Source organism: Pholcus phalangioides, unplaced genomic scaffold (assembly GCF_987345545.1).
Source record: "Pholcus phalangioides strain wild (caught in Gottingen) unplaced genomic scaffold, Ppha-v1.0 ptg000011l_1, whole genome shotgun sequence".
In the NCBI taxonomy this organism is placed as follows: domain Eukaryota; kingdom Metazoa; phylum Arthropoda; class Arachnida; order Araneae; family Pholcidae; genus Pholcus; species Pholcus phalangioides.
The window spans coordinates 9,349,736-9,362,657 of record NW_028301604.1 but is presented as its reverse complement, the minus strand read 5'-3'; the positions used below and the strand labels follow the sequence as shown (position 1 = coordinate 9,362,657).

The window sequence follows — 12,922 nt, the reverse complement described above, 5'->3', positions numbered from 1 at the left end:
TGATGACTATGAAAGACCATATGTGTCAATGCAATATACAGAATGCTAATAATTAGCACTGTTATCAGGCAGTTCTAGTGCCAAACAACCAATAACACAAAAACAGCTCCTGCTAAGATGGGAACTCTGCACCAATTGAACCATACTGCACCAAAATCAACATCCTGCACCCTCTGGCTCCAATAATGTATTTTGCATTTTTCTGCATCAAATAGTGCTTGTGGTTTTTTTTTTTTTTTTTTTTGTGTGTTTCTTTAATGAACAACCACAAATTCAGAAATCTACAGCTTGGACTTCCGATTTAGAAGGTAAATAGCAACACTTCAAAATGCAGAATAAGAATACCTCAGACATCATAAATATATTAGACACACACATGTATATGTAACACTTTATCCTGCATACACCAATTCATTAGAAATTCCTAAGAGTAATGTTTATGAAGTGTACAAGTGATTTAACAGTAATAGTGTTGCCTTCTACTTGCTCTCTCTGGACTTCTTAAAGAGGGAGACGGCTTTCATTCACAGCTTGAGGTTTCAAAACAAAGAGTGAAAACTGTATCTGCTAGTATCAACCCTGGTCTTAATAATGTCATTCCATCACTATGACGGCATGGCTGTTTCTGGCTCAGAGAGTTGAAGTATTCAGTATTTTTTTGTGTGTTTGCCTTGCAATTCTTTTTTTTTTTTTTTTTTTTTTTTTTGAAATGGGTTTTTACCTAATTTGACAGCAGTGTTAACACTGTGCCTGCTTGGCTCATGGAATTGTAATGCAGTTTAAATTCGGTATGCAAGACAACTGGCAAGCTTAAATTTATCAATGTATGAAATCTCTAATGTTTGTGCATGAAAGTTTGTGGTGGAATTGGTTGGGGGGACAAATATGTTGTGATGGTATGTAAATATGTACATGATGCTACCGCAAACATGTTTAGAAAAAATACACATACTTATGGAAAACATTTATGACATTATAATGTGAGATTTGTTTTTAATTATTTGCTCAAGCATTCAAAACAGTTAACCAGACTTTGCATTAAAGAAAAAATTTTGCCATGTTCAAAAGCTATTCCTCAGAAAAGGGACAGGTATACAACATGGCACATTCTGACATGCATAAATTTATCAGAAGTCCGTCAGAGGAATGTTTCTACTTCCTCCAGTCATGAAGTGAGTGACAAATGTAAATTTTAAACACTTTGTCTAAGATCCCACTTTTTAATTGGTTAAAAAGAGATTATGTCACTAGGAACTTTGTAGAAGTTTGAGAACAAGACAGAAAAGGGTAATGTTTATTATATGCCAGCAGTCACAAGTAAAATCTCAACAGTATGATATGTAGAATTTCAAAAGGCTTTTAGAGAAGATAAGTAGTTAACCAGGCTATGGAGGTGAAACAAAGTAGCAAAAAAAAAAAAAAAAAAGAACTTGATTCTCTCTTGATTCATTTAAAGGAATTAATAATCCTTCTAGGAAATTGCTCCCCAAAAAATATGTTACAAGCACATGGAAGGATACTGTTGTCAGTAATGTTTTGGCATTGTATATACCCCTTGTGACATTTTTTAATACACACTCTTGTCACCTCTTATCAGATAAAAATTTCACTCAAAAATTAAAATTGAAACCTTGTATTCATAGTTGATGCTTGAAAAAACATTTCATAATAGACATTTGTAAATATATATTCCCAGTACACATGCTTACTAGTCAAATCTAATACCAAGACAAATTGTATAGATACTCTGTCTGATGCTCTGACCAATGTCACAGTCCTGACTTTCAGTTGCTCAGGACAACCAAGGGGATAGCATCAAATATGTTCTCATCTTTACTGAAGTTATCTACTGCTTATACGATTGAATAATCGACGTTTGCGTGTACCCAAAATTCCAAAACGAACACGGCTATACACGTTTCGGAACTATATGAAGTTCCTTCATCAGTAGCAGAAACAAAGAAGAAAGAAAAATATTGAAACTCCTTACAGCGAGAGTTACTTGCTGTTGTAGACAAGAGTCAAATTCAAAATGAACCGGCAACAAAAGAGTAGAGTAAGAGGACGGAAAAAAGAAAAATGGGGGAGCCAATCGCAACCGAGAACGTGATAGTGATGCTGATGGAGAAGAATAATTATTGTAGAAACTGTTGCCAGATTTTTGAGAAGGGCTGTGTGCTAGATAGGTCGTTGACCAACTGGTTTGTGTTTTTGTTGATGTGGAATGATTCGAAGAAATCCAAGTCAGACGGTGAGGGACATTTTTGGATGATTTTGGCAGAAGAGAAGTCAAATTTATGGTCAAAGAACCAGCAGTGTTGGGCTATGAATGAGCGGTTAAAGTCTTGGTTACTTACGTATCTTCTATGCTCATTTAAACGGTATTTTAGGGCGCATTTAGTTTGGCCTATATATGATAATCCACATTGGCATGAAATGCTGTAGATGCCCCTGTTGTTGAGTGTGTCAATGGGATCTTTTAGTTGAGAGAAACTAAGTTTATTGACGGGGGTGAAAACCACAGAAAAATTGTATTTTCGAAGGTTTTTAACGATGCGTTGGCTGGTATTTGGGAAGAAAGGCAAAATGATCAAGTTTTTGTGTTCAGGTTTAGGCTTGGTTTTGGAAGTGTTTTTAATCAGTTTGCTGTGTAGGTTATCAATGAGAGAGCTACGGTAGCCATGATTGACTGCTATTGCTCTAAGGATATTCAGTTCAGCATTGGCGAAGAGCAGATATTAATGGCTCACTTCACGTATGTGTAGATTGAGGCATACTTTTGTGCCAAAGGATGAGCAGAAAGGTTGTGAGGGGGTAGAGAAACAGCAAACAGTTTGCAAAATACAGTGGTAGAGGAAGTTTGTTCATGGCAAGTGACCAATACGTCCGGGAATGCAATTTGGTTATTGTTTTTTTCCTCTATAGTGAATTGAATGCAAGGGTCAATGGAATTGAGAGTATTTAGAATATGGTCAATGTTAGCGTTACGGTCAAGAAGAATGAAGCAATCAATTCATTTCTATTATCTACTGCTATTGCGAATAAGTCATAAGGAGTTGAATTTTTTCTGAGTAGGCACTTTTGTGTTCTTTATCTATTTATATTGAGGTCACTCATTCTTTTACATTTCTATTCACATATCTGTATGCGGGAGGTAAAGGGCACTGTGTCCATTTTCTTCAATATTGGGGTAACGCTTTTAATTTGTAGTACTTCTGTTACACTACACATAGGTATAGGACACCAAGTCCTATTTCAATAAGTAACAGATATTCACTTTATAAAACAAGCGAACTCCATAGAAAAAAAAAGGCCTACTAAAAAATATTTAAACAGCTCTCCTGTAATATTTCCCTTATTACAGGGTGCAGGGTATTAATATTCCCTTATTGTGACAGGGTGCTCTTTACCAGCAACATACACAAAAGCACTGATACTTGTTATAAACTGAAGTTACAAAAAATCAGTCTAATATATTACTATTTATTTATTTTATTCATTTATTTCTTATTTCAGGGATATTTCAATGGAAGTTTCATCAAAAATACAGTTTTTATCATTATGCTCTTCTGCATCCCAAAAATCCACTGAAATAAATAAATTTAAGATTAGATCATCTTCTCTCAATTTGCTATTGAAATTTCAAAGGCTGTTGATTAGTCAAATTTTCTCTTGTAATAATATTGAAAAGACATCAATATTCAGCATGGGTAAGGAAAATTTTCAATAATTTATTGCAAAAGCGAGAGTTTAAATTTTCTACAATTTGTGTAAAAAATGAAGCAATGATATTATTAATCATGTTACATTTTATCACTATTTTTTTAGTTTATTGCAGCTATACAGTGTTATTGAAAATTCTATGTTAAAACTATGAAGAGAATTAAAAATTATTATGACCTCTTAGGAATGTAACTTGCATGAGTGACAGCAGTGAGGAATACACATGATCAGTTCATTGATAGCTTCTTCGTCAACTATCATTCTTGGAGAAATATCAGGAGAAAATCCTTTTTTTCATGAGAGTTTTGGATTTGGAACTGCTTTCAAGCGAACTGTGCCTGCAAAGCTCCGTAGTACTGATGTCTACCTACACTGGTGCTGTAAACTTGAGCAACAAACTAAAAATTTGTCATGGTGGTGGAAAATACAAACAATAAGCCACCATATTTGCATCTGTTGCATGCAAACATGCGCAGAAACTTATACATTGCTAAAAACTTTCATAGTAAGGTTTTCCACTTAGCGAAAACTTAGGGTACATTTATGGCCTCTTTTGTAAATGGTCGGCTGAGGTTGGTTTTCTGTGGTTCCCGAGTATGAGGCATGAATGTGAGCTTATGTCCACATTAAAAAGTCTTGCAACAGGCCTACAAACCGTACAAATATTCCATCATTACACTTCACTCACTTAACTACACAACACTGGATATGCACTAAAGCCTATTAGGTACAAACACTTTATTCCAGACTTTTGCCACGAAACTGGGCTGGAAAAGATCTTGGTAATGGTATAAGTCCAATGGCAGAGGGTCCTGGTGTTCAGTCCCATGTCCTCTTTTGTACAGGTCTGTATTTTCTCTTTTCATGAAAATTTGATCAGCCAAATCTTAATTTAGCTAATACAAGACATCATTTAAGTGATGATATGCAGTGGGCAGCGATAGGTCTGTGGCAGGATTTATTGTATTTGATGAGGTAGCTGATTTTATGAGTAAATAATGAGCAAAGCGCTGTAACTTTTCACTATTTTATTACTAACAATATTTCCACATACTTATTCCTGGCATGTTATTTACTCTCATTGCCACCTTCACACAGCATAATAACTATGAATTTTCTGGTGTTGCCAGATACATAAAAATTCTCCCACTCTAAATTAAGAGATGATTAATAATACAATAGAAAATTATATACAAAAATCAACATTTGGTAATGAACAGTCACACGTTCAATCTTTGAACTGGTTTTCTGGTGTGTGTTGAGCGTCTAAGTTGAGTAGTCTCAGCTGGAGGAAAAATACTTCTTGTTGATGAAGTCCACAAGAAGGTTTTCCACAAGATGAAGTCTTGGGTTAACAAACTGCAGGAATCTCTTGTTGACTTACATGATCATTAAAAGTAATTGATGAAGAAAAAATCATAAAGGGATTTCTTCCAAGGGAAGTGTCTCAGAAATAGGAGATAGTCGAACTGGAGTTGGAGAAGAGACTCGGTCGACTTCACACTGTCGAAGCTGTTCAAAATGTCTCTTGGTGATGTATCCATCATCGAGTTCAATTAGGTAATGAACACGACCCAATCGTTGAACAACAGTTATATAATTCCATAGTCTTGAATGTGTGTAATCCTTGACTGTACTCTATCTCCTTCATTGAAAATTTGTCGAAGACTGGCTGTGTTGCTTTGTTGAGAATTCCATGCATTTCAGTTTTGTCTTCAGGGTTTGAATAACATTCTGCTTGTCCATTTGTTGAGAGATGACCATGAGCTGTCATTCGTTGTCAAATGCCACTTCGTTTGCAGAAGTCCATGAATTCTCATGATTTGAAAATTCAAGAATTATCACCAATGAGAATTTCTGGCAGTCCATGTCGACTGAATATTTCTAGCAGGAAATGAATTGTAACAGCAGAATCTGGAGCTTTCTTCATGTAGTACATTTCTGGCCATTTAGACTTTGCATCAATGACAAGTAAGAAAAATGTCCCATGAAAGGTCCCGCATAGTCCATATGAACACGTTGCCAGTTTCTTGTTGGACTTTCCCATTTGTGCAGTGGAACTTCCTGGGGTTTTTTCTTGGCATCACAACAATTCTTGCAACTTTTCACTAGACTTTCTATGTCAGAGTCAATATTCTTCCAATAGCAGTAATTTTTAGCAAGTGCTTTCATCTTCACAATTCCGCAATGAGTTGAGTGTAGTTTTTGAAGGATGGTTAGTTGAAGTGCCTTAGATATTATTACACGCTACTTTACCGCACACCAATTCTAGTCATATATCACAATACAGCGATTTACAACCAGTGGAGTTGGGTGGGAAATGAAGGCTATCCATCTATCCATCGGTCGCCACTTCATGCTCAGTAGATAAAGAACTTGATTCTGACATTCTATGCCTGGATTCAAACCCGTGGACCTTGACGGTAACCTTCATAGTGGAAGACAAACATCTTACCACTGTACTACTTGGGCGCAATTATTACACGCTGTCCATGAAGTAGAATTCCTTCCTGTAATGTTATTTCTGGGTGATATAAAGTTACTTGAATCTCATTTCTCTTTAATTCATGGAGATCATCATCTAGTTCTGTTTCTTTTTGGATTTGTTCAGAAATAATTGTGTCTGTGGATATGTGTCTGATCATTGATTCTTGCAAGATATATTCATCATTAGGGTTCAGATTTTTATGCCCTAAAGATGAAACGTCATTGCTGATAGGTTAAAAAACCTGAATTTACCGATCAGCAACAATGTTTCATCTTTAGGGGCATAAAAATCTGATCCCTATTCATCGTCAACAGTATTAACTTGTACATCTGTCAGTGGTAAGGGACTTCTTGACAAATAGTCAATGTTTGCATGTTCAGATGATTTTCTATGCTTGATGTCATAGTCAAACTTGGAAAGGAAATGTGCATACCGCAATATTCTTGTAGCTGATAATGCTGGAAGTTTTTTCTCTGGATGCAAGAGAGTCATCATTGGTTTATTGCCCACTACCAATGTTAATTTTCGACCAAAGATTTAATAGAACTTTCTGCATGCCCAGTATACAGCTTTAGCTTCTCAATCAAGCTGACTAATTTTTCTCGGTGGCTGTTTGTGATCTTGAGGCAAATGCAATTGGACATTCACTTCCATCAGCCATAATATGTCATAATATCCCAGATAGACCATATGGACTAGCATCAGTAGCCAAAGTCACTGGTAGTTCTGGAGTGATTGGTATGAGGACTTAGTCACTAGCAATTTCAGACTTGATTTTTATCCATGCTGCTTCACAATCAGCTGTCCAGTTGAACGGAATACTTTTCCTGAGAAGATTGTTTAGTGGGTGAAGTAACCTTTATGCACTCTTGATGAATTTGAGTGTACTAAGCCCAAAAATTGTCTCAATTCATCAACATTTTTTGGTCTGGGTGCTTCTTGAATAGTTTGAATCTTAGCTGGAGATTTGTTCAGTCCTTTAGAAGTTATGACATGCCAGGTATTCTACACTTTTCTCAAAAAATTTAGATTTGTTGATATTTACATGCAAATTATATTTCTGTAATTTATCAAGTACATTCAGCAAATGTGTTGTGAATTCCTCTAAGTCTTGCCTTGTACGATTAAATTACCAAAATATGCAGTTACTCCATCTAAATCTTGAACTAACTGATCCATGAAGGAATAAAATTCGTTCAGTGCTGTTTTTTAATTTCAAAAAACAATCGCTTTGCCAAATAGGTACCTCGATGTGTAGCGATTGTTTGAACTTTTGCACTGTCTTCGTCGACTGCTAAATGCAAATGTGCTTTGTGGATGCTCAAGATGCAGAAATATGATCCACCACATAGCTTGTTTAATATGTCTTTGATCTTGTGGGTCTGGCATCGTATGAAGTTGATTGTTTACAGTCACCTTGTAATCAGCAGCCCAAAGTCTTACAGAACCATCAGATTTTGGCACAATGACAAGTGGAGTTCCTTATTCTGAATGATCCACTTTTTCTATGATCCCTTGATCACACAAGATATTCAGTTCTTTTTCAACTTTTTCATGCATATGGTACTGGGCATGGTCCAACAAACACTGATTTGGCGTCTTTCCATAATTTTAAGGAGCCTGTGTAATCTGGAATCTTGCCCACTGTCTGTTCAAAGACACCAGAGTATTCATTGACAATACTAGGAACAGATCTTTTTATAGCACACACAGGAATATGCTTCACGAGTGTGGAATCATGAATGTCATTTATGTTAATATTCAATTTACGCATTAAATTTCGACCAAGGATAGGTTCTCTCTTCATATTGACATGATATAATTCTTTTTCACTGGATTTAGCATTGTATCATACAGTCACTTTGACGTATATGATGGGTTTGAAAATTTCACCTGTATAACTTCGAAAAAATATATTTGTTTTCAGGATTGGAAGATTTAAGGCCCGTTTACACGAGGCAAGCGCTTTAGTTGGTAACTTAATTTTTAGTTGCCAAGTACGATACAATGTATGCAGACGAGAAGGGCCGTTTACATGGCTTTAGTTGACAAGTGCGCAAGTGCAGAAGTGATTTAGTTGGTAAGTCAGATAAGAACGGTTCTATTTTTTCCGGTTAAGTAGACGTATGCGCATGCGCCAGTAGGCGTGACCTGCCGTGCTGGAGGGGTCATTTTGCTCTCTCACGGAGGGGTTTATTTTGATCTCAAGCGTGAACCTGTTCATACTCCGTCGTCTCCTGAAGTTTCGCTAGAATTCCGCGGAAATATTGGGTGGTGAGGTGGCCAGAGGACACAACCTTCAAGTTTGTTGAAAAATATCTTCGCCATGAATGTTTGTTGAACTATAGAAATGAAAATTACCTTAACAAACAAGCTAAAAATTATTCTATGTTGGAAAAAGCTATGGAATATTCTGTCGACGTGATGTCAGGAGTGGAAAAAATTTGAAGATTCAAAAATATATATCGAGTGGGGAGGATTTATATATTAAAAACTGGAGGGGGGTTTCGAATATTTCTCTCGTCCAGAACGAATTTGCTGCCATCTGTTGTAAAAATACATGATCAAATATTTAACATAAAGATGTCATCTCTATAGATTAAATTAAAAAATAATAATGATTTCGAAAATTTGGAAATAATTTTTGTTAAATGAATTTTTATTATTTAATTTTTAACCCTTAGAATTTCCTACGAATGCCAAGAATCTTCTCCCGTATTTTCGGCTTCCATAATTCATAATTTATCTCCTCTTCAACTTCGATTAAAATATCATATAATCGATATTTACAACTTGGACGAGAAATAGAGAAATCTTATATTTCTTCTCGATGACTTACATAAGTTTATAATATGTTGTGTATTCTTTTTTCCCCTGTGGCGTCATCTCTCGCCCCCCTTACGTGGGTGCAGAGGCGAAAAAAGGGGACAAGCGAACTGTTTCCCTTGCGTGACCTACTTCTTGCTCAGTGTGTTGCTCTCTGCAGGTGAGAAAAAAGTTTCCCCTTTTTTATTGAATAAATTTATTTAAATGAATAAATTTATATTCTTTACAAAAAATATCATATAATGTGGCTCTGATCACAGTATTCTTAAGTTCTACCTGATCATCTTTATCCATCGTTACGAAAGCTATGAGCTTTAAAAAAAGCACCTCTCTGAATGGCAGATAAATAAAAAATTATTACTATCATACTCCCGCGCATTGTGCGTCTGTCTCTCTCCGTGGATTTGAGTAGACTGAAGCGCGCATGCGCTCACCTCCGTAAAAATTATCCAATGAGCGCCTACTTGCCATTCATCGTGTGGACAGTTTCAAGAAGAATCGGTAAGTTAAAATTAAGTTGCCCACTAAAGCGCTTGCCTCGTGTAAACGGGCCTTTAGGTTTAAGTGCCTGTAGTCACTCATGTTCATGATGCTCACGCAACTACTAGAGTCACATTCAAAATGGCAATTTTTCCCATTTAATTGAATAACTGCCAATATTCTATCTTCTTTTTCAGCAGTGTTAATGCATATATCAACAATTTGGCTTACTTGAAAATGATCTAGATTTTCCCACGTATTGAACACTATTTCCTTCAGATCCGCCTTTTTTTCGTTTCAGGAGCTCTGTAATGCATACTCTACTGATGTGACATTTTTTGAAGCAAATCTGGCATGAGAACTTGTGTTTCACTTGGCAGTTTCGAGTCTGGTGGTTGTTTTTTCTACAATGGAGATACAGATTGTCTCACCCGATGTCTCTCAAGTTGAGATTTTGCTTTTGACTTGCCAATCTGTCATGTCGATTTCCAGCCCAAACTTCTGCTGTTATTGCATTGTGCAATTTTATTCACGTTGGAACCATAATTACTCTTGTAAAGTTCTTTATTTTTGAAGCTTCAATCGCTAACACAATTTTGAGCGTTTCATTGAACGTCAGTTCAGCTGCTTGTAGGATGCTTTTGCAGATTTCAGCATCCTGTAATCCTCGTATAAATTGACCACGTAGCATGAAGTTCATAACAGATTTTGAGTACTCTGCATTTTTACAACTAGATTTGAATTCGCCAGTTTTCAAAATTTCTTTTATTGTAGTGATATAATTTGAAATTGGCTCACCCGGGTGTTGTGTGCGGCAAAGAAACTTGCGTTGTTCTGTCAGGATGTTCACCCTTTTGCAGAGATGATCTTTCAAGATTTACATCTTCGATGAAGGGAGATCCAGTGAAGTGAGACTGTAAAGCAGATGATAATGATTATATCTGAGACAGTTGATTAACACAATTTCCTTGGTTTCTGCGACATCTCCTGTTGAATCCGTGAGTCCTTTGAGCTGGAAGTAGTTTTTGAGTCTTTGTTAAATATTCAATAAAACTTTTGTTAGCATTCAAATGAGATTGATTGTGACCAGAGAAGCGTTTTCACATTGATGCTGGTTGAAGGTGCTGGAAGAGTTTCGTTTATCTTCAAGACTGTTACTATATTTAAAACTGTTACTAGATCGCCAATGTCGGCCATTTTCGATTTCTTTCTCTCTTTGCGAACTTTATTGTACTTTATGAGGAAGCTGATTTTATGAGTAAATAATGAGCTAAGCTGTAACTTTTCACTATTTTATTACGGACAATATTTACACATATCACACACATTACTCATTCCTGGCATGTTGTTATTTGCTCTCATTGCCACCTTCACATAACAATACCATGTACGTATTTTCTAGTGTGGCCAGATCCATAATACAGCACCCGAGTGGCATGGTCGTAAGATGCTTGTGGACCACTGTGAAGGTTTATTTCACGGTCCCGGGGTTCAAACCCAAGGGAGGATATAGATAAGATAGTTCCCTAACGAACTTGAGGTGACCACCAATAGACAGCGCCTTCAATTCCAACCCATCTCATTAATGACAGTAAATTGCAATGTAGCAATATGGCCAGAGTTTGTGTTTGATGAAGTAGATACATAAAACAGCACAAGCTCTAGTCAATAGTTTTGTCATCAGTCACCATTCTAATCACTATAAAAGTGAATTGATATAAAATTGTGAAGACTGGTATAAGGACATCCAAGAGTCAGTACTGTTTGTACTGATCATTATTTGTGTTTACAAGGACAACATCATAGATTACACACAGCTTACCTACTTGGTTTGAATTTGAAGCATTGAAAGAAAGATCGGTGTCACTGCAAACAAATTTTCGAAGGCTGGCCAAATGAATGATCGTCCAATGCATATCCGCGAAGGCTGCATGACGAATGTCATCTGTATGCAACATGACCAGTGTTCTGCATTTCAATGACATCCTCACACCATAGAAAGAGATTAAACTGGTCTCAAGATCACCTTCACTGGATCCGACATCAGTGGAGAATGATGCTTTTCATGGAGTAGTCTTGGTTTTGTCTACAGTGACTCTCCTGGTCTATATTGATGTAGGAAATACCGGATACTTGATAACAAACCACCTACATTCACAAAAGCATGCATACAATATTGGTGGTTCATGGTCTGGACAGAAATTAGTATTGGTGCCTGCACCAAACTTCATGTCTTCACTAGAGGTTCTGAGATGGCAGTGTAAAATATATACATATATATATATATATAGCTATTGAGATACTATATTTGCACCACATGTTTGTCCATTTCTTGTGCTCGCTGGATCTGATGCTATGTTTATAAGGGTGTCTACCATTATGGAAAAGTCATGAAATGAGAAAGATGTCACGGAAGTTACAAGAAAAAGTCATGAAATGAGAAAGATGTCACGGAAGTTACAAGAAAAAGTCATGAAATGAGAAAGATGTCACGGAAGTTACAAGAAAAAGTCATGAAATAAGAGGAAAAGGTCACATTTTTTTAGGAATGAATTTTTGGATTTTGTACGCCAAGTTCCTGTTCCAGATTTTATCCCTGAAAATCATTGCCTTTCATCAAGTTTTTGCAATAATAACTTCCATCGATCATGTAGTGGAGGTTGCCTAAGATTAGTTTGTCAATGTCATGAACTACTGAGTGTTGAGTTTCCAATGTCACCAAATAACAAATGCTTACTCACTAATGACATCACAAAATAAAGGGTTTAAAATGCTATTATTGCAAGGGAGTCTTGCGATATTAGCAGTTTGAATAAAAACATCAAATTACAAGTCTTGAATCACAAATGTGTCACCAAATTATCAATCTTTAATTGAAAATTTCACTGATTTATAAGTGTTAAATCACTAATTCTCCAAACAATGAGTGCTAAATTGCCAAACATCACATTGATTTTCCAAACTTTTTCTTCAATTTGGTAACAATTTCTGTCTGAGTAGCTAAACTGCAAAAAACAAGTATCCAGGAGGAATCACACCAATGAAATTGGGGGAAAATTAATTGTAAATATTCACCTATCATCAGTTTCTCTCTTCTGATTTGCAATACGAAATGGTAAAACCTCCAGAGCACATAACACATATCTACCTAAGAACATTTAGAGGTTTTATGGCTTCAAAATTGGTTTGATCCTTGTCAAAGTCTTTTTGAAAACTTTATATACCTAGAGTTGGTGTGCACGTGTAATTTTTTGTGAGGATGGTAGTCAAAAAGCTAAATTTTACTGCCTATTACTTCCACTTCATTAATTTTAACATAAATGTTACCATTGTTGCATAACAACTTGTGTGGCATTTACAAAGGTGCAGTGAAGCAACCATACACAGCACCGTGCCAAGCTTTTC

The 12,922-nt window shown here is 36.1% G+C and overlaps 1 protein-coding gene across 1 annotated transcript in view; it reads left to right on the top strand.

The window, feature by feature from the left end:
- The window catches only part of HERC2 (E3 ubiquitin-protein ligase HERC2), a 645,607-nt gene that overhangs the window by 144,530 nt on the left and 488,155 nt on the right, over positions 1–12,922 (top strand). Inside the window, exon 22 of the mRNA XM_089238586.1 lies at positions 3,517–3,710. Within this exon, the coding sequence (XP_089094712.1) occupies positions 3,517–3,710 (194 nt within the window). The remainder of the gene's footprint in view (positions 1–3,516; positions 3,711–12,922) is intronic.